This window comes from Manihot esculenta, chromosome 14 (genome assembly GCF_001659605.2).
Source record: "Manihot esculenta cultivar AM560-2 chromosome 14, M.esculenta_v8, whole genome shotgun sequence".
NCBI classification, from domain to species: domain Eukaryota; kingdom Viridiplantae; phylum Streptophyta; class Magnoliopsida; order Malpighiales; family Euphorbiaceae; genus Manihot; species Manihot esculenta.
In genome coordinates, this window is record NC_035174.2 from 12728717 (window position 1) to 12750961 (window position 22245).

Consider the following 22245-nt stretch of genomic DNA (forward strand, 5'->3'; position numbering starts at 1 on the left):
TGACAACCGAGTAAATGGCTGGTGCCGAATCAATGAATTGGATTTCTCTCTTCAAATGTCATAAATAACTCTCAGATAAGCGAAAACACATTTGATAACATATAAAATACAAACAAACGTTCAAATTAAAATACATATATAAATCTTTTAGTCTCAAAATAAAAGGCTCTCTTATGATTCAGATCGGGCAGATCGAACACGACCTAAATAAATCTTGATCGGATGTCGACATCCTAAGAATCCAACCTTCTCTCTCGTGTATTTCCGATGTCATAAATGTGTGTGTGATGAACATGATTAATGTGACATGAACAACAAGCATAGGCTAGTCGGCTCAACATTTATTAGCCAATTGTCCACCGTTAATGAACTATCTGAAAATTCTGCTAAAAATACTTTTATCTAATCCGATGGGACATGTTGTAAGGATGTTCGGTACAACCAAAGGGTATATATATCTATATCAAATTCGAACATGGCACTTCTCTTACTTCACTGAAACTACTACCTTGCATTTCTAGAAACCTTAACCTCCACAAACATAACAGCCACATAACACCCAGCGCCATTATTCTTATTTATCATTAGTATTTATTTTTCTTTGAACCAATCTCAATTCTTTAATTTTTTCACTGAATTAAATCATTTATCCAGATATCAAATCCCACTACTCTCTGCATCTCAACTTCATCAGAATTCTCCACTGAGCCGTGGGTTCGCATGACCACATTAAAAGTTATACGTAATTTTCTATGGTGATGACTGATGCCTGAGATTTATACAGTCGAAAACAAACAAAACTTTGGTTTAATATATATATTTGCATTAATATACTTGTTTTAATTTATTGAGTATTTACATTTAATATATTATAAAAATAATAACAACTAAATATAATTTCACCACATTTTCAATGATGTGTTTAGAAAAAAATTAAAACTGATCACCCATATGGTTAACTGTATCATAAATTTACTCTGAATTTTAAAAAATTTAAAAAATTAATCAAGAATAATTTTATTATTTTATGAAAATTTAGTATCCTATCATTAAAATTTAAAATGTATTTAATCGCTATATATGATTGATTTTTATTTTTTTAATAAATTATTGATAATATAATTAATTTATATTTAATTATTATGTTTTTTATAAATTTAAAAATGTAAATAAATTATAATTTCAAGGGTTAATAATACATGGATTTTCTTTTGTAATTAAATGCTGTAACATGGGGTGAGAATGGAAGAAATCCTCTGTGCCAATATTTATAGTTAAATTTGTTTACGTGGCTCATACTCTTGCAAAAGTGGCCTGCCATTACAGATGATAGGTTGATAATCCATGAGCTAATGATTCTTATAGTTGTGATGATGCTTAGGGTTTTGAGGACTAAGACTTCTCGCGTTAAAGGAAAAGCAATGAGTTAAATATATGCTTACATTTTTATATTAATTATGATTAACTTATTAAATATTTAAATTAAAATTATAAATTATTAAATACATGAATTTATAAAAATAGTAAATCTTAAATACAAATTAACAATATTCTCAATAATTTATGAAAAGAATATAAGTTGTTCATACATATTAATGTTTGTGTAGTTCTAAATTTTTATGAATTTAAATAGTTAATAAGTTATGATTTTAATTTAAGTATTTAATAAATTAATCTAAACTAATTTATTTATATCAATTTAATTTTAAAAATAAATAAATAAATTTATTATTATTATTATTATAAAAAATAAATTCCATATTGATGTTCTGAAATCCAGAAAATAGAATTTTTAATGGTTGGATAAATTTAGTCTGAGGGGAGGATGCTCCTTCCTTTTCTTCTGCTGGCCTAAAGGTCTTTCTGCTATAGGGACGTCTGTCTCTGTCGTTCAGCTCCGTATGTACGGTGATGTCAGTTCCCGTTATTCATGTTAGACGGCCATTTAATTTCTCTCAAAGCGCGTGCACTACAAAAATGGAGGAGATCACTAACGGACTTCACCAACGGATTGAAGTCCGTTAGTGACACTAATGGATTCACCTACAGACTATTTGAATCATATTCTCCACTAACAGATGAAAATATCTGTCAGTGATCCGTTAGAAAAGTACTAACGGATCTTTTCCCGTTAGAAGTCCGTGGGTAAAATAGTGAATTTATTATTTATTTCGTTTTTTCACTAACGGACTAAGCTTTCCGTTAGTGAATTGTGGAGCCAAATATACAATCTACGAGTGAAATCCTAAATCGTGTGTTTGCTTATTGATGAACCATTCAGCCATTCCTATTCTCTCACTGACTTCCACACCGCCATCGCCTCCATACTCCATCAGGCTGCTGCTCGCCTCCCGCCAGAGGCACCACCTCCTCTCGCCGGTCACCGTCCACGACAGACGGAGCTCAAGGAACGTTAATCAAGAAACATAGGTTTGACAGACGCCGTTGGTTCATTCTGCGGCCCGCTTCATGTTCTGCTGATCTGCTGCAGATCCCGAGCTGCACATGTTTCTGCAGCTCGCCTCTCTCTGATTCGCTGGTCCTGATCAGGTCACGTCCTCTACTCCAGCCGGTTCATCAGGTCCATCTCTAGCCTTTTCTCCCAATCTATTTAGCAATTTTTTTTTGTTCCTAAAATTATTTCTGAAATATTACCATTTCTTGCTTATAACAATGGTTGCCATATTTTGAAAATTTTATGTGGGAATGAACAAGGGCTTGCAAGGAGGATAATTTTCCTGTGGGTAGACCGGTAGAACCAATTGACTAATGTGAATGAGTATTTAATTCCGTAAAACCGGTTAGTTTTGTGTTTTTAGGGCTCCTTCTATATCTCTACATTATACCTGATTATTCGGCAACAATTCTACTAAGCAACCTGGTTTAGCAGGAGAACTTTCAATTTAGGTTTTGCTAGTAAAGGTGGTTCAAATGTGGTTTTTCTAATTATAATGTAAAGATTTTAAATTGAAGGATGCAGAAGTAACAAGGATAAAAAGATTCGCTAAATTCTGCTTCAATTCTGTGTAGAAATGATTCACATAAGTTCGTTCCCTTCAATTTTCAAGAGGAAAAGAAGGGACTCTAGGTAGCACCAAAACTTAAAAGATGGATAACTTTTTGTTTATCATGAACTGTGACCGTGAAGAGTAGTTAGACATTCATATTTTCCATGTCAATAGAAATTTTTTCCAAGTATGAATTAGCAATTTTGTATGATTTGTATTATAATTTTGAATTTAAAGCTTGTACCATTTTCAGAAGATAAATGTCCTGAGAATTACAGGAAAAAGTTTTACAGCACCAGCAGGTGCACACATTAAAGTGCACCAGCAGGTGCACATTTAAAGTGCACATGCTGGTGCACCTGTGCACCTGCTGGTGCACTTGCCAAGTGCACCAGCAGGTGCACTTCAAAGTGCACTTGGACAAGTGCACCAGCAGGTGCACTGCCAATGTGTGCACCTGCTGGTGCACTTTAATGTGTGCACCTGCTGGTGCACCAGCAGGTGCACATTTCAAGTGCACCAGCAGGTGCACATTTCAAGTGCACCAGCAGGTGCACATGCTGGTGCACTTGGACAAGTGCACCAGCAGGTGCACTGCCAATGTGTGCACCTGCTGGTGCACTTTAATGTGTGCACCTGCTGGTTTCAAGTGCACCAGCAGGTGCACATTTCAAGTGCACATGCTGGTGCACTTGTGCACCTGCTGGTGCACTTGCCAAGTGCACCAGCAGGTGCACTGCCAATATGTGCACCTGCTGGTGCACTTTAATGTGTGCACCTGCTGGTTTCAAGTGCACCATCAGGTGCACATTTCAAGTGCACCAGCAGGTGTACTTGGCATTGCACCTGCTGGTGCACTTGCCAAGTGAACCAGCAGGTACACATTTCAAGTGCACCAACAGGTGCACATTTAAAGTGCACATGCTGGTGCACTTGTGCACCTGCTGGTGCACTTGCCAAGTGCACCAGTAGATGCACATTTCAAGTGTACCAGCAGGTGCACATTTCAAGTGCACCAGCAGGTGCACATTTCAAGTGCACATGCTGGTGCACTTGTGCACCTGCTGGTGCACTTGCCAAGTGCACCAGCAGGTGCACATTTCAAGTGCACCAGCAGGTGCACATTTCAAGTGCATCAGCAGGTGCACATTTAAAGTGCACATGCTGGTGCACTTGTGCACCTGCTGGTGCACTTGTCAAGTGCACCAGCAGGTGCACTGCCAATGTGTGCACCTGCTGGTGCACTTTAAACCAGCAGGTGCACATTTGAAGTGCACCAGCAGGTGCACATTTCAAGTGCACCAGCAGGTGCACTTGGCATTGCACCTGCTGGTGCACCAGCAGGTGCACATTTCAAGTGCACCAGCAGGTGCACATTTAAAGTGCACATGCTGGTGCACTTGTGCACCAGCAGGTGCAATTTAAAGTGTGCACCTGCTGGTGCACTCGGCCAAGTGCACCAGCAGGTGCACAAGTAAATACACCAGCAGGTGCACTTCAAAGTGCACCTGCTGGTGCACTTCAAAGTGCACCTGCTGGTGCACTTGGCCAAGTGCACCAGCAAATGCACAAGTAAATACACCAGCAGGTGCACATTGGCAGTGCACCTGCTGGTGCACTTGGACAAGTGCACCAGCAGGTCCACTGCCAATGTGCACGAGCAGCAGGTGCACATTTCAAGTGCACCAAAAGGTGCACATTTAAAGTGCACCAGCAGGTGCACTGGCAAGTGCACTAGTAGGTGCAATTTCCAGCAAATTTATAAATAAATTCGGCCTCAAAGTCGTGTAAAAAAAGAGAAAATTTTCTTGATATTTATTGGATTTGAATTGATGTTCAATATTCACATGGAATGTCCCATTTTTAGTTTTCAAAGTTACTATAGAATTGAAATCTAATTGCATTGTGAAATTTTTTTGGTGCATGTGTTTGAATTTATACTAAGTGTGCTTGGATAGGTAGATATTCCAAACATGATGCATTTTTTATATGGATGATGGCTGAATACATATACTGATTGCTATAATTTCTCATTAACAGCCTAACCAACCTGGTTATACTGCCCCGCCACCTCCCCCTTCAGTAGAAGATACTGCCATTGATATCAGGCAAGTTCAAATTTATGTTTATATTTTGTTCCAAAATGAATGTAGTTATCAGATTATCATTTAGATATAATGCACAATTTAATTGTTGGTTTTCAGGCTCTGTTCGAAGATAGGGTTTATAAGTTATTTGTTTTCATATCAGCATATTTATTGTAGTTAATATGACTGCTGAAAGAAGTTGGATGTATGCTCGTCTCATAGACGGTTTACTGAATCCCAGATATTTAGAGGGTATCAATGAATTTATAGAGAAAGCTAAGACCTGCACAAAATATTTAAATGGTGATCAGATCCGCTGTCCTTGTAATCGATTTAAGTGCCAAAACCGTAGCTTTCAAGATGAAAATACAGTTAAATATCATTTAATGAAGCATGGTTTTGTTCAAAATTACCTTGTTTGGTATTTGCACAGTGAAACTGAAGTGCATGACGGATATGGTGATACAGATTTAGACATGTCTTATGGTTCTGACAGTGTTAATCACCCAAATTTCAATCGTTTTGAGGACATGGTCATGGATGCAACAAGCTGTCATGTAATGCATAATGATACATATGAGATGCCAAACTCGGCTGCACAGAAACTGTATGATATGTTAAATGCATCTAAGCAAGAACTATGGCCTGGCTATGAAACTCACTCCCAGTTATCAGCTGTTTCACATTTACTAAATCTGAAGGCGGAACATCATTTCTCAGAACGGTGTTTTGATCAGATTTGTGAACTCATGAAGGAGATGTTACTGAGTGACAATGTCATGACGGACAGCTTTTACTCAACAAAGAGACTAGTCCGAGGATTGGGGCTTCCTGTACAAAAGATACACTGTTGTGCGAATGGTTGTATGATTTATTGGGAAAATGATAAAGAACTTACACGATGCAAATTTTGTGACCATGAAAGGTTCAAACGCCTGAAGCACAACTTGGTGAAAGGGAAGAGTCAAATACCATACAAAAAGATGTATTACTTCCCCATTACACCACGTTTGCAAAGACTTTATGCGTCATGTGTTACAGCTAAGTATATGACTTGGCACAATGACCATGCAACTGAGAATGGGGTGATGCGCCACTGTTCAGATGCTCCTGCTTGGAAGCATTTCAACCAAACTCATCCAACCTTCGCACTGGAGGCCCGAAATGTCAGACTTGGCCTTTGCACTGATGGATTTCAACCATTCGGTCAATCTGAGCAACAGTATTCTTCATGGCCAGTAATACTAACTCCATACAATTTGCCACCAGGTATGTGTATGAAAGATAAGTACATGTTCCTGACAATTATAATACCTGGTCCCAAGAATCCGAAAGAGAAGCTTGATGTGTACATGCAGCCATTAGTGCAAGAATTGAAAGAACTTTGGGCAACTGGTGTTAATACTTACGATGCTTTCCAACAGAACAATTTTACTATGCGTGCTGCATTAATTTGGACTATAAGTGACTTCCCTGCTTATTCAATGTTCTCAGGGTGGAGCACTGCAGGACGCACTGCATGTCCCTACTGTATGGAAAACACAGATGCATTTACATTACGAAGGGGGGGTAAACAAACATGGTTTGACAGTCATCGGAAGTTCTTGCCTGACGACCACCCTTTCCGTCGAAACAAGACATCTTTTATTAAAAACAAATGTGTATCGAAGTCACCACCGCCAATTAGAACTGGGGAATACTTGCTAAAAGAAATTGAGCAAATTGGGTTGAGGCGGGTTATAGACATTGACAGTCATGAAATAAATTGTCGGCTTTCAAAGATAAGTGGTTGGCGTAAGCGGAGCATATTATGGGATTTGCCATATTGGTCTTCAAATATGATTCGCCACAATCTTGATGTCATGCACATTGAAAAGAATGTATTTGAAAATATTTTTAATACAGTTATGAATGTGGAGGGGAAGACAAAAGACAATATAAAATCAAGGGAAGATTTAAATGAAATATGCAGGAGACCAGAATTGAAGAAAGATCCAATTAGCGGGAAATATCCAAAAGCATGTTATTGTTTGGATAAGCAATCGAAGGTTATACTGTGTGATTGGCTTAAAACACTCAAATTCCCTGACGGATTTGTTTCCAATCTAGGGAGATGTGTTGATAGTCGGAAGCTTAGACTTTTTGGTATGAAAAGCCACGACTGTCATGTTTTCATGCAACGAATTCTTCCTATAGCTCTCAGAGAGTTCTTACCAAATAATGTTTGGCAACCAATAACAGAGCTTAGCAATTTCTTTAGAGAACTCACCTCAACTACACTTACTAATGGGGACATGCAACGGTTACATGAACAAATTCCTGTGATCCTTTGTAAGCTTAAACGAGTTTTTCCTCCAAGTCTGTTTGATTCAATGGAATATTTACCAGTACACCTTGCATATGAGGCATTAATTGCAGGACCAGTACAATATCGGTGGATGTACCCATTTGAGAGGTACACGTACTAATTATTTACTCGCACTCCTTACCATGATGAATTACTTAGTGTACATATATAATTTTTGTTTCCACACTCTAGGTACTTGAGAAAGTTAAAAGAACAATGTTAAAAATAAAGCAAGGGTTGAAGGTTCAATATGCAATGCTACTTGGTAAAAGAAGCAAGTGCATTTTCTGCTCACTACTTTGAAGCACATGTAATGACCAGACATCGAAAGGTTCCACGCAACTTGCATGAATTTGTCTCTGATGATGACATACCAGGTAAATTAAGCATATTCAAATGCACAGGTAGAACTATCGGAAAAGGAAAATCCAGATATATGACTGAAGATGAAATCCAAGCCGCTCAAACATATATTCTATTAAATTGTCCAGAGGTGAAAACATATATTGAGTAAGTATTGGTAGTTATACTAATAGTCTAATACCTCTTATATTGTACATTATTGTTAAACATTACTTGTTTCTTTATATGTATAGCATTTATGTGGAGCGAGTAAAGTCGACACAACCAAATATCACAGATGCAGCTGTTGATGAAAAACTAGAGAGAGACTTTGTCAAATGGTTTTACAAGTATGCCCATGAATCGCCAAACAATGTACAAAATTAGCTTATACAAGATGTGGCAAAGGGACCACTCAGAAGTGTCACCACTTTTAATGGGTATTGTGTTAATGGATGTAAATTCAACACAATCAATGGAAATTCAAGTAGTAACTCAATGAATTTTGGTGTATGTATAAAAGGGAGTAATTACAGTTCTGAAGAAAGTGACTACTATGGACAGTTGGTCGAGGTGTTGCGATTGGAGTATCCAGGGCTACCAATTAAGCGGACTGTACTTTTCAAATGTGACTGGTTTGATCCAACACCAAATACGGGCACCAAGGTGCACAGACAGTATAGAATTGTTGATATTAATAATAAGCGTAGATACAGTAAGTATGAGCCATTTGTATTGGCCTCTCAGGCAACACAAGTCGTTTATGCTTCATACCCGAGCAAGCGTCGTGACAAAAATGATTGGTGGGCTGTGATGAAAGTTAAAGGTAGACCCGTTGTTGAAGTATCTCCAACGTCTTCAAAGACATATGAACCTTTTCAAGAAGATGACATAGATTATGCTGAAGTAAATATCGATGATATTAATCAACAACACTGCCTGAATGATCCTAGCGGAGGAATGACTGAGATTCATGATGACGTTTCGACAGAGGAAGACGAATTCCTTAGTGACCCTGATTCTGATGCAGATGCAGATGGTGATAATGAGTACAATTCATATGAATCAGACTAAATTCATCTATATACTAAAGAAGTTTGGAGTTGTATATTTCTTTTATTACTCAGTGAGTACCTTAATACATTTGTATATATTTAATATAATGTTTATGAACTTTATATTATTTTTGACTATGACATTTTTTGTTTATTCACAGATGAGGGGACGTGGAAGGGTTAGCAAGCCCAGAGGACGGGTTCAACTTCCTGCAAGTGCAAGTCAAGAGGACGCGAATACAGATGACGGACAAGAGCATGAGGCGCATATACCACGGGCACCGACGGGATTTGGGGATACGGAACTTCAGATATGGGTACCACTTGCATCCAGTGTACAACCATCTCATATAGATCGATCATATACACCAGTTACACCATCTGCCGATGCACAGCTTCCCCGTCCCCTTCCACCACCTCACCGTCACAGTTTACATCCTCACCACACTACTGCAGCTCCACGACCACCGGTATCACATACACATTCACCTCATTCTGCATCCCCTTCTGGTACTGCATCCGCTAGAGGGACAGGATCTGCATCAGCATCTACTCCATCATCTGCTCCTGCATCTGCTCCAGCATAAGCTGCATCGACGACTGTTGTAGGCGGAACATAGTCATTCCGACAGACTATTTCACTCATTAACAACAAGTAATAATTAATTGTTTATTAATTTACATTATTTTAAATGTTACCATTTACTTACTCAAAATTATCTTGTTCATGTAGTTTGCATCCGTCGGAGATGTGCAGCCGCAGGATAACTCTGATAGTGAAAGAAAGATTGGTCGAGGAAGGCCACTATTGGAAGACTGTGCCCAATGAAACCAAGGAGTTTTATTGGCAGGAATTCAAGGTGAAGCATAATTATTTTATCAGTTTATCATCTATTTATGAACTGTTTAATTACTATCTAATCATAAAATGTAATCTTTTTGCAGAAATACTTTCTATGGGACCAAGCAATTGACAGCTTGGTAAAAATTGCCTGGCAGAAAAAGGCAGCTGAGCGATACAGGGGCTTAATGTGGGAAATCCGGAAAGGAAAGGCGAAGAATCTTGCAACCCCTGATTATGTTTTGAGGAAGTGGCAGGAAACTTGGAACACTTCTGAATACAAAGAGAAGTGTGAGAAGTTTTCTGCCAATAGGCGCAGTGAGGCTGGAGGTTCAGGATCTGGCATTTCCAGGCACGCATGCGGTTCTGTTTCACAGTACACCCACCAGCGGAGGATGGTATTTGTTAAAACTTTTATTTTATAATTATCTTCTTATAAATATTTTGGTTCGATGACAAATGCTACAATTCTTATAATTGGTAACAGAGGGAAAGACTAGGCAGAGAACCACATCCTCATGAGCTTTTTGAGGCCACACATAAGAGAAAGGGGACGGAGGAGTTTGTTGATGCGAGATCAAAAGCTATTTATGTAAGTTCATCTTAAATGTAGTTATTAACAATTTTGATTGACGTAAATTATTTTACTTATATGTTACTTTAAATTTATAATGCAGGATAAATACGTACAGCTGAAGGAGGCTGCTACACATCAACAGGAGGGAAGCAATGAGCCAACGCCCATAAATGAGGCCCAACTGTACTACGAAGCGGTTGGCGGACAGAAAAAGAGTCGAGTTTATGGGTTAGGGTCCCAGGCCTCAGCATATTTTCATGAGCCATCTCATTGTTCTGCATCATACACGTCTGCACCCTCAGTGGATCCTCCTACAATTGAAACAATGAACAGGATGCAGAATAAAATTGATCGGCTAGAGACAGAGAATAGTCGAATTACCACAAGGTTGGATGAGTTGCAGACATTTATGCATAGGATGATGGCACAACAGGGTATTGGGACATCCACTCAGACATCTGGTCCTACGGCACCTCCAGCTCCGTCTCCACAGCAGCGGCGTGATGATGCTCCTGTCATTGGTGATCATCATACAGATAGTGATGATGATACAGATAATGAGCTAGCTAGTTTAGTTTAGTATGTACATTTTGTTATGACCAGTTGATAATTTTTTTTCCAAAATATAATTGTAGTACAAATTCATTACGTTTTTTATATATTTTAATGAGTAATTTAGTTTTGTCCGTTTATAGTATTATTATTATATGAATATACAAATGGATGTATATGAATGTACAGGGTACAGGTACAGATGCATGTATATGAGTGTACAGGATACAGATGGATGTGGATGTATATGAATGTGGATGTCGATGTATATGAATGTACATGGTACAGATGGATGTATATGGATGTATATGTACAGTTACGGGGTAGGGGTGTGTAATTCTGTATTTTTATTCACTAACGGATTAGTAACCAAACATCCGTCACTGTCACCAACGGAAAATTCCGTTGGTGATCCGTCACTGTCACCAACGGAAAATTCCGTTGGTGATCCGTCACTGTCACCAACGGAATTTTCCGTTGGTGATCCGTTACTGTCACCAACGGAAATTCCGTTGGTGATCCGTCACTGTCACCAACGGAAATTCCGTTGGTGATCCGTCACTGTCACCAACGGAAATTCCGTTGGTGATCCGTCACTGTCACCAACGGAAATTCCGTTGGTGATCCGTCACTGTCACCAACGGAAAATTCCGTTGGTGATCCGTCACTGTCACTAACGGGTACAAATTTCCGTTAGTAATTAAAATTACCAACGAGGATTTTCCCGACGGACTTAGTCCGTCACAGATCCGTTTCACCAACGGAATATCAGTATTTACCAACGGAATTTTCCGTTGGTAATTTAGGAATTTCTTGTAGTGGTGCAAGAAGGGTTGCGAAAAGACCGGACCTATTGCCTCTCCTTGGGTCCCACCACGGGGCTGGCTTTAACTCAGTAGGTTCTGGACTCGCAGGTGGCCCAGATCAGTTGATGTCTTCAGATCTGGTCCACTGCTATGGACAGGTTTTTCCAGAAGTGCTCCGAGCCCTGAATTGACCTTTGCTATTCTAAGCTTTGGCCGGAAAGAGATCCGGCGGTTATCACATATAAGGCTTTTTATCAAAACTAAAACATGTTGAATTTATAATTTAAGCGAAAAATATGATTTGAAGATATCACATTATAGAATATGACACTAGAATTTAGATTCTATCCTCAAGTTGCGGTGCTAGCATATACTAAATAAATCTTATTAAGAATATTTTTTAATAACTAATGTTTTAAATAATAATTTACATTAATATAATAATAAAAAATAATTTTCTGGGTTAAAATAAGATAAATTTTTATATAACAAAAATAATATAAAATAAAATTATTGACTTTAATATTTAACATATTGTTATAGTTGATAAGAAAACTAACTTTCAATGTTAAATGTGATTTGTTGCGAATTGCAGTTAAGTAATGCAATTTAATTATTATTTTCAGGTAACAGAAAATGTTAGATGTGATATGATTATGACAATTTAAATTAGTGGAAACTTTTGCTATTTTAAAGAAATTATTAAAATATGCATACTTTATTTTTATATTTAATTATTTTTAAATGGACCAAAGTAATAATTTATATTGTGTTAATTTAAAAATTATAATTAAAGTTAACCTGGATTCATACCATCGAAAACAAGCAAAGCTTCTACTGCAATATATATTTATATTTATTTATTAATTGAGATTAATTCATTAAATATTTTAACTCACATATAAAAATTAAGGAAAATTACTTTGTAGTCCCTGAGGTTTAATGTAATTAACACTTCTGTCCCTCTATTTTGGCGATCCAACACTTAAGTCCCTCACTTTCTCTTCCGTCCAAATTCGTAGTCCTTCCGTCCATTTAAACCGTTTGGTCAAAGAGTCAAAGGTGAGATGTGATAATTTTTTCCAAAAATACCCTTCTTTTAATGTGAAATTCCAGAAGAAGAAGAAGAAGAAGAAGAAGAAGAAGAAGAAGAAGAAGTTGCAGAAAGGGTAAGAAGAAGAAGAAGAAGAAGAAGAAGAAGAAGAAGAAGAAGAAGAAGAAGAAGAAGAAGAAGAAGAAGCTGCTGCAGAAAGAGGAAGAAGAAGAAGAAGAAGAAGAAGAAGAAGAAGAAGAAGTTGCAGAAAGGGGAGGAGGAGGAGGAAGAAGAAGAAGAAGAAGAAGAAGAAGAAGAAGAAGAAGAAGAAGAAGAAGAAGAAGAAGAAGAGGGTTAATTTTGTTAATTCACGTGTCCCAAACGGCTATTTTGGACGGAAGGACTACGAATTTGGACAGAAAAGAAAGTGAGGGACTTAAGTGTTGGGTCGCCAAAATAGAGGGACAGAAGTGTTAATTATGTTAAACCTAAGGGACTACAAAGTAATTTTCCCTAAAAATTATAATAATTAAATATAAATTTGTAATATTTTTAATAAAATATCCAAGATAAATATTATATTAAAGAATTGATAAAGTACTATTTAAATTTTATCAAAAATTTTAATCAATACCATTTGGTTAAGATAAAATAGGTGAAAAAATATATTAAAAAATAAAAAATTTTATTAAAATTTTTTAAAAATTAAAAAGTGAATTTTTAATAGTTAACGGGCATTTATAATAAAAATAAAATATTAATATATAAAATATTTAAAATATTTAAAAAAATAATTAAAATATAAAATTAACTCCCTAAATAATAAACTTTAAATATCGAATTTTGTAACAAACCTGCGTCATCCATTACACTTTTGAAAGTCATATATTTCGAAATTTTTTTTTTAAATATTATTATGACGTAGATACAAAAAATTAAATTCGGTCTAAAAAATTCTAAGTTCACTTTCAATATAATCAATTTTAATATATATATATATAGGGTGATTTACAATTTAGTTCATGGGTATTACCATTATTAACAAGTCAGTCCCTGTATTTTTAGAAACCTATTAAAACGTCCTTATGTTTTATTTCCGTCAACGAAATAGTCCTTCCGTCCTATTTTCCGTTAAAATTAGATAAAGAAGGAGAGAAAAAATTTTTAAAATCCAATTTTACCCTCAAATAAAACCATTTATTTAGTCATTGTATATTACAATTATTAACAAGTTAGTCCTTACATTTTCAAAAATCTATTAAAATATTTTTATCTTTTTTCATATCTATTAAAACGTCCTTATCGTTTTTTTCCGTCAATGAAATAGTCCCTATCTTTTCTCATATCTATTAAAACATTCTTATCGTTTTTTTATGTCAACGAAATAGTCCCTCCTCATCGTTTCTTTCTGTCAACGAAATCATCCCTCCCTATATTTTTAGAAATCTATTAAAACGTCCTTATTGTTTCTTTTTGTCAACCAAATAGTCCTTATCTTTTCTCAGATCTATTAAAACGTCCTTATCGTTTCTTTTTGTCAACGAATTAGTCCCTGTCTTTTCTTCGTCGTCCTCCTTATAACAGCCCGGATACCGAACTGCTACCGGCGCTAGGATCCAGATCGGCTTAAGGCCGCCGGGACCCGTAGTAAGCCTTCTGTGAACTCTGTGTACCTGTGAAATCCCATACATGATCATACATTTTCTGTAAACAAATAAAACTTTTCTTTGTTCCAAGGCTTAACCTGTGCATGCAATAACTCTGTACTATAAACATCCCTACTAGAGCTCTCATCTTTGCTCTAGGCGGATCAAACTCATAATGTTAAGCCTGGTTTTCTCATATACATAACATAAAACATACACAAACTGATCATGTATATATACAATACAAAAGGGATATTAGCAATGGTCAAGCACCTTTCTATACATCTTATTACAAGACTACTATCTCTTTACAATTTCATGTCCCCACTATCTATTACAATACTTTCTCTTCTTCCATACCCTGCTGGACTCTCTCTGAACTCTGAACCTGCAAAACTGGGGTAGAGGGAGAGGGATGAGCTATACAAGCCCAATGAGGAGAACTATAAAACATGATCTCATGGAATGCATCACATCACAAGTAAATCACATCATCTCAGTAGGACGGATCAAAACTCCCTCTATCTGTGTTCAGCCCATAGGACTGTATCTCATCTGGGGTACTAAAGTACCATGTGCCTGGTCCCCGTAGGGCTGTTCCAGGTCTTTCTGCCTGGTCCCCGTAGGGCTGTTCCAGGTCTTTCCTCTGAGGGCTAATGAATCCTCACAAAGTCCATACCGTCATAGAAGCAATGTACAAGGAGCCATGCCAAGTACAAGGATAGATGCAATGCGTCAGATTCGTGTACACTAATGCACTCACCCTATAGCATATTCATGATGCATGAAGTATGATAAAGATTCATTTCACATATGAAAACATTAAGTTCAGTTCCACTCACCTCTGGCTCCCTCTGAATTGACTCTGCAGGTTCTGACACTGGACTCACTGCTGACCTCCCTGATTCCTCTGGTCCGTCCCTACACAGGTGGACTCAAATGAGGGACCAAACTAACTCAAGAACATAGCTAAGAAACTCCCCAAAACCCCTCTAAACCATCCTAGAACAATCACATAAAACATGCAAAGGAAGGCTGGACAGGGCACTTTCGGCGGTCGAAACCCCTCTCCAGAGACGAAACTCATGCATGTTCGGCGGCCGAACTCCCTTCTTCGGCGGCCGAACCCCTTCGGGGGCAAGGTTCGGAGGCCAAAAGGCTCTCCAGAGACGAAAGTCCCTTACCTTCGGCGGCACCTTCGGCGGCCAAACCTTGCCTCCAGAGACGAAAGTCCCAATTTTCGGGGGCAAGCTTAGGCAGCCGAAACCACCTCCTTAGCACGTTCGGCGGCCGAACCTTCCTTCGGCGGCCGAACCTGGCTTTTACCCGAAGGGCAGAACTATGCTCTGCTTCATGCAAAACTTACCCAATGCATATCAACTACTCCCAACTAGCATATACCAGAAAATAGGCATAAAAAGGACTAAAACTCACTTAGAACCCAAAACAACACATCAAACAACACTTACACATGCTTAAACACTAACTCATGCAAAACCTCAACCAAAACCCTATTCATGCATACTACTCATACAACTCCCATAAAACCTTCAAAAATCAGTAAAAGAGGTTCTGGATCTTGACTTACCTCTTCCAAACAAGAGATCAAGGGATCCTAACGTGGAGATATGAAGAAAAGCTCTTCCAAAGCTCCAAACTTCCAAACTGGCGATTTTTACTCAAAACCTTCAAAACACATCAAAACTCTTACAACTCTTGAAAGATTTGGTGAAAAACATGAAAAAAATGAAAGTCAACTTAGGAGAGGCTGGAACTCACCTCTGGCTGCAAGTAGAGAAGAAATATCCTCCTTCTACCGACCCTTTAGCCCTTTTTATAGGTGGCTGGCCAGACCACCTTCGGCAGCCGAACGTAAATCCGAAACCATGCAATGTTCGGCGGCCGAAAGTGACCTTCGGCGGCCGAACCTTTGCATTTCTCCCTTTTTGCTTTTCTTTCAAAACTCATTTTCCTTTATACTTAAAACCGTAAAACAAGTCAAAATACCTCAGAAAACATGTGTGACCCTTCTCGAGGTTTCCGACACCCGAGATTCCACCAGACGACAGGAATTCCGAGGCCGGACTCAAGCCGGGTATTACATTCTTCCCCCCTTAAGAACATTCGTCCCTGAATGTTCCTCAAACAACTAAACACATAAACACATAGAAAAAGGGGAAAACCTAACCTTAAAACAGATATGGGTATTGCTGGAGCATAGACTCCCGTGTCTCCCAGGTGCACTCTTCTAGGTTGTAGTGGTTCCACAAAACTTTTACCATTGGAATCTCCTTGTTTCTTAACCTTCTGATCTGGGTGTCAATGATCCGCTCTGGCTGCTCTACATAGGTGAGATCTCCTAGAAGTTCCACCTCAGGCTCACTGAGAACCTTCTCTGGATCTGACACAAACTTCCTGAGCATAGAAACATGGAAAACCGGATGGATTCGTTTCATGGAAGCTGGTAAATCTAGCTTGTACGACACATTCCCGATCTTCTGCAAGATTTCAAAGGGACCAATGTACCGGGGCGCTAGCTTACCCTTTCTCCCAAACCGTACCACTCCCTTCATTGGAGACACCTTCAACAATACCATATCCCCCTCCTGGAACTCTATCTGCTTCCTACGGATGTCTGCATAGCTTTTCTGCCTGCTTACAGCTGTTCTGATCCTCTCTCTGATGATTGGCACTAATCTGCTGGTAATCTCTACGATCTCTGGCCCTGCAAGAGCCTTCTCTCCTACCTCTTCCCAGCAAACAGGTGTTCTGCACTTCCTTCCATACAGAGCTTCATAAGGAGCCATCCCTATGCTAGCATGATGGCTGTTGTTGTAGGAAAACTCCACCAACGGTAGATGCTGCCTCCAAGAACCGCCAAAGTCTAACACACACATCCGGAGCATATCCTCGATGGTCTGGATGGTCCTTTCTGACTGTCCGTCCGTCTGTGGATGGAAAGCAGTGCTAAAATCCAACCTTGTGCCCATAGCAGCTTGTAGACTCCGCCAAAACCTGGAGGTGAACTGAGGTCCTCTATCTGATACGATAGACACTGGAACTCCATGCAGCTTGACTATCTCATCCACATAAACCTGCGCTAGCTTGTCCACAGAATAATTACTCTTGACTGGAATGAAGTGAGCAGATTTAGTCAATCGATCCACAATCACCCAGATGGAGTCTAGCATGTTGGACGTCGCCGGTAACCCCACTACAAAATCCATCGCTACATTCTCCCATTTCCATTCTGGAATCGGCAGTGGGTTAAGCATTCCAGCCGGCTTCTGGTGCTCGAGCTTCACCCTTTGACATGTTTCGCAGGCTGACACATACTGTGCCACTTCTCTTTTCATCGCTGGCCACCAATACACTCTTCTCAGATCTTGATACATCTTGGTGGCTCCAGGGTGAACGCTATACCTCGCATTATGAGCCTCTCTCATAATGTCTTCTTTTAAACTCGGGTCATCTGGTACACATAACCTGTGCCCATGACGAAGAATCCCCTCACTATCAAATCTGAACTCTGCACTGTTGCCTGACTGAACAGTCCTGGCAATCTTCACTAACTCAGGGTCCTCGTGCTGTTTCAGAGCAACTTGCTCTAGAAACACTGGTGTAACTCGCATCTGTGCAATCAAAGCACCTGTACCAGACAACTGCAACTGTAGCCCTTCACTGACTAACTTATAGAACTCCTTCACCACCGGCCTCCTTTCTGCTGAAATGTGGGATAAACTGCCAAGTGACTTCCGGCTTAAGGCATCAGCTACCACATTTGCCTTACCCGGATGATACTAGATCTTGCAATCGTAATCACTGAGCAATTCTACCCACCGTCTCTGCCTTAAGTTTAGGTCCCTCTGGCTCAAGATGTGCTGCAGGCTTTTATGATCTGTAAAGATTTCACATTTTACCCCATAGAGGTAATGCCTCCACATCTTGAGTGCAAAGATAACTGCTGCCATCTCAAGATCGTGTGTCGGGTAATTTAACTCGTGCTTCTTCAGTTGTCTAGAAGCATAAGCTATCACTCTGTCTTTCTGCATCAACACACAACCTAAGCCCACTCGGGACGCATCACAGAACACTGTGAAGTCTTCATCACTACTCGGCAGAGCTAACACCGGTGCTGAAGTCAACCGTCTCTTTAACTCTTCAAAACTGTCATCACATTCCTCTGACCATACAAACTTCTGATTCTTTCTGGTCAGTCTGGTCATAGGAGCAGCTATCTTTGAGAAGTCCTGAACGAATCTCCTATAGTAGCCTGCCAAACCCAGAAAACTCTTAATCTCTGACACTGTGGTGGGTGTAGGCCAGTTGGCTACTGCCTCTACCTTCTTGGGGTCCACTGCTATACCTTCATCGGAAATTACATGCCCCAAAAAGGAAATGCTCCTCAGCCAGAACTCGCATTTGGAGAACTTGGCATACAAGCCATGCTCTCTCAAAGTTTGCAAAACTATCCTTAGATGCTGGGCATGCTCCTCTGCATCCCTGGAGTACACTAAAATATCATCGATAAAGACAATTACAAAGTGATCCAGGTACGCTCTGAAAACTCTGTTCATGAGATCCATGAATGCTGCAGGGGCGTTAGTTAACCCAAACGGCATTACCAGGAACTCATAATGCCCATATCTGGTCCGAAAAGCGGTCTTGGGTACATCCTCTTCCCTGATTCTCAACTGATGGTATCCGGATCTCAGATCTATCTTAGAGAAACATCCTGCTCCTGACAGCTGGTCAAAAAGATCATCGATCCTGGGTAGAGGATACTTGTTCTTGATAGTGACTTTGTTCAACTGTCTGTAGTCGACACAAAGTCACAGAGGTCCATCCTTCTTTCTGACAAAGAGTACTGGAGCACCCCAAGGTGAGGTACTCGGGCGGATGAAACCCTTGTCTACCAAATTCTGCAACTATTCTTTCAACTCTCTTAGCTCTGCTGGTGCCATCCTGTAGGGAGGAATAGAGATCGGCCTGGTACCGGGCATCAACTCTATCTCGAACTCTATTTCCCTGTCAGGTGGTAGTCCTGGAAGCTCTTCAGGAAACACATCTGGGAATTCTCTAACAACTGGTACTGAGGACGGTTTCCTAACCTGACTGTCTAGCTCTCTCACATAAGCTAGGAACCCCTGACACCCTTTCCTCAACATCCTACGAGCCTGGAGGGCTGAGATCAAACCCCTAGGTGTCCCTCTCCTGTCTCCTCTGAAGACACACTCTGACCCATCCTGGTCTCTGAGACTCACTACCTTGTCCCTGCAGTGCAAGGTAGCACTATAGGTAGATAACCAATCCATCCCTAGAATGACATCAAAATCTGTCAACTCTAGAACCACTAGGTCAGCTGGAAGGCATCTATCCTCTATAAACACTGGACTGAACTGACAGACTGACTCTGCCAATGATGGGTCACATCTAGGTCCACTGACCCAGAGAGGACACTCTAACTCGGAGATGATCAACCCCAATCTCTCTACGGCTCTAGAAGAAATGAAAGAGTGAGAAGCACCGGGGTCCATTAAAGCATACACCTCAGAACACCCAATGAGGAGAGTACCTGACACCACTGTGTTCGAAGTGTCTGCCTCCTGCTGTGTCATGGTGAAAATCCGCGCTGGTGCTGACGGACCGGCACCTCGGGAACCCATCCCTGAAGAAGAGGCTGCCCCTCTTCCTCTACCTCTGCCCCTACTTGGTGGTCGGGCTGAAGCTGCTGACTGGACGACACTACCTGAGGTCATCTGCTGGGATGGTGCAACCAAAGTCGCCTGAGGACATTCTCGTGCATAATGTCCCTCCTGCCCACATCTATAGCAGGCTGTAGATCCCAACAAACAAGCTCCTTTGTGTGGTCTCCCACACCTATTGCACACTGGAAGCTCCGTGCCAGAGCTGGAGCCGCTACTCATTCCCAGACCCGTCTTAATCCTGTTCCAGAACTTGCCTCTCTTTCCTCTGAATCTATCCCATCTTTTCTTGCTCGCACTAGCCGTACTCTGTGAGGAGGAACCTGGTTTAGCACCAGAAGACTGTGCCTTTGTCTGCTTGACTACTCCTTGACTTATGGCACTGGCCTCCATCTTTCTAGCAGCATCCACAATGGAGTGGAAAATCTCCTTCTCCGCGTGGAGAATCAAAGAGAAATACCGGGGATGAAGTCTCGTGGCATATCTCTTTGCCTTCTTCTGATCCGTATCATACGCCTGACCCATGTATGGTAACAATTCTAGGAACTTATCTGTATACTCCTCAACGCTCATCTCCTCCGTCTGTCTCAACTGTTCAAACTCCACAACCTTTAGCTCTCTGGAACTGTCAGGGAAAGCCCACCCAGCAAATTCATTGGCGAACTCTTCCCATGACATACTATCGATTCTGGGGTCCACATAATTCTTGAACCATTCTCTGGCTTTCTTGCACTTCAAGGTGAACCCTGCCATCTCAATGGCTTGGCTATCATCTGCTCCCAACTCACTTGTGATCATTCTGACTGCACTGAGATACTCAAAGGGATCATCTCCCGTATTGAATTTAGGAGCATCCAACTTCAAGTACTCAGTCATCTTCACCTTGCTTCCCCCTGAAGAACTGGGTTGCTGCACTTCGGCAACAGGGGCTACTGGTTCTGCTGGTGGTGGTGGAGGTACTGTTTCTCTTGATTCAGGCTGTGTAGGACTTGATTGAAAAGGTGGAGGTGGATACATCTGATATGGTGGATAGAAGGAAGGATAGGGCATATATGGCATGTAGGGTGGATATGGGGCGAAGCTGGAGTAATCCGACGTGCCTCCCATCGGATACCCTGGGCCCTGTGGAAAGGGTGGATAGCCAAACCCCGAGGCCTGTGCGCCTCCCTGAGACTCCCCCATACCTTCTTCCGACCTTCCTACTCCCATACATTCATCTCTACTCTGCTCACCTTCCATCCCAACTCTTTCTTCTGAACTTCCCCCTCTACCTACTCCTCTTCTGCTCTCGTCAGAAGACCTTCTAGGGCCTCGTGACGTTCCCTCCCTGCTAGACCTCTGAGTCCTTGCCCTTGGCAATGCAGGTGGACGAGCAGCTGTACCCTTACTTTCAGGTGGGACTCCAGTCAATCTCGCGGATCGACGAGTTCCTCTCATCTTAACTCTTTCTGAAAACAGCACAAAACATAACACATCAACAACAATTAGTCCATGTGGAAACACATGAACCCTCAAACATCAATCACATATAAACAATGCACATGCATAAATCATGGCATTCCACAGCATCACACAGACAGGACTAACATCCTATCCTAGTGGACATGTTTTCCTATTGTGCTTGACCTACTAAAACCTCTATGAGCCCAACTCTCTCTCTATAGGTCCGACCATGTGAACCTAGTGCTCTGATACCAATCTGTAACAGCCCGGATACCGAACTGCTACCGGCGCTAGGATCCAGATCGGCTTAAGGCCGCCGGGACCTGTAGCAAGCCTTCTGTGAACTCTGTGTACCTGTGAAATCCCATACATGATCATACATTTTCTGTAAACAAATAAAACTTTTCTTTGTTCCAAGGCTTAACCTGTGCATGCAATAACTCTGTACTATAAACATCCCTACTAGAGCTCTCATCTTTGCTCTAGGCGGATCAAACTCATAATGTTAAGCCTGGTTTTCTCATATACATAACATAAAACATACACAAACTGATCATGTATATATACAATACAAAAGGGATACTAGCAATGGTCAAGCACCTTTCTATACATCTTATTACAAGACTACTATCTCTTTACAATTTCATGTCCCCACTATCTATTACAATACTTTCTCTTCTTCCATACCCTGCTGGACTCTCTCTGAACTCTGAACCTGCAAAACTGGGGTAGAGGGAGAGGGATGAGCTATACAAGCCCAATGAGGAGAACTATAAAACATGATCTCATGGAATGCATCACAT

General features: G+C 40.4%; 3 protein-coding genes across 3 annotated transcripts; all 3 read left to right on the forward strand.

The window, feature by feature from the left end:
- Window positions 1-5277: 5277 nt before the first annotated feature.
- On the forward strand, window positions 5278-7563 carry LOC110600482. Its single transcript, XM_043950708.1, has one exon. It carries the CDS (start codon window positions 5278-5280, stop codon window positions 7561-7563), a length of 2286 nt encoding a protein of 761 aa, XP_043806643.1.
- A 1107-nt stretch (window positions 7564-8670) lies between these two features.
- LOC122721792 (formin-like protein 18) lies at window positions 8671-9426 on the forward strand. The gene is made up of 2 exons (XM_043950709.1): window positions 8671-8910; window positions 9001-9426. The coding sequence occupies exons 1-2, from the start codon at window positions 8758-8760 to the stop codon at window positions 9424-9426; spliced, it is 579 nt and encodes a 192-aa protein (XP_043806644.1). The 5' UTR covers window positions 8671-8757.
- Window positions 9427-9578: 152 nt separating this feature from the next.
- Window positions 9579-10837, forward strand: LOC110600481. The gene is made up of 4 exons (XM_021737348.2): window positions 9579-9699; window positions 9785-10078; window positions 10168-10272; window positions 10358-10837. The coding sequence occupies exons 1-4, from the start codon at window positions 9589-9591 to the stop codon at window positions 10835-10837; spliced, it is 990 nt and encodes a 329-aa protein (XP_021593040.1). The 5' UTR covers window positions 9579-9588.
- The last annotated feature ends 11408 nt before the right edge of the window (window positions 10838-22245 follow it).

Coding starts and splice junctions, on each gene's coding strand:
- LOC110600482 (XM_043950708.1), top strand. CDS start 5,278: ATGACTGCTGAAAGAAGTTGGATGTATGCTCGTCTCATAGACGGTTTA.
- LOC122721792 (XM_043950709.1), top strand. CDS start 8,758: ATGATGACGTTTCGACAGAGGAAGACGAATTCCTTAGTGACCCTGATT. Junction 8,911..9,000: donor TATATTTCTTTTATTACTCA/GTGAGTACCTTA, acceptor GTTTATTCACAG/ATGAGGGGACGTGGAAGGGT.
- LOC110600481 (XM_021737348.2), top strand. CDS start 9,589: ATGTGCAGCCGCAGGATAACTCTGATAGTGAAAGAAAGATTGGTCGAG. Junction 10,079..10,167: donor ACACCCACCAGCGGAGGATG/GTATTTGTTAAA, acceptor AATTGGTAACAG/AGGGAAAGACTAGGCAGAGA. Junction 10,273..10,357: donor CGAGATCAAAAGCTATTTAT/GTAAGTTCATCT, acceptor TTTATAATGCAG/GATAAATACGTACAGCTGAA.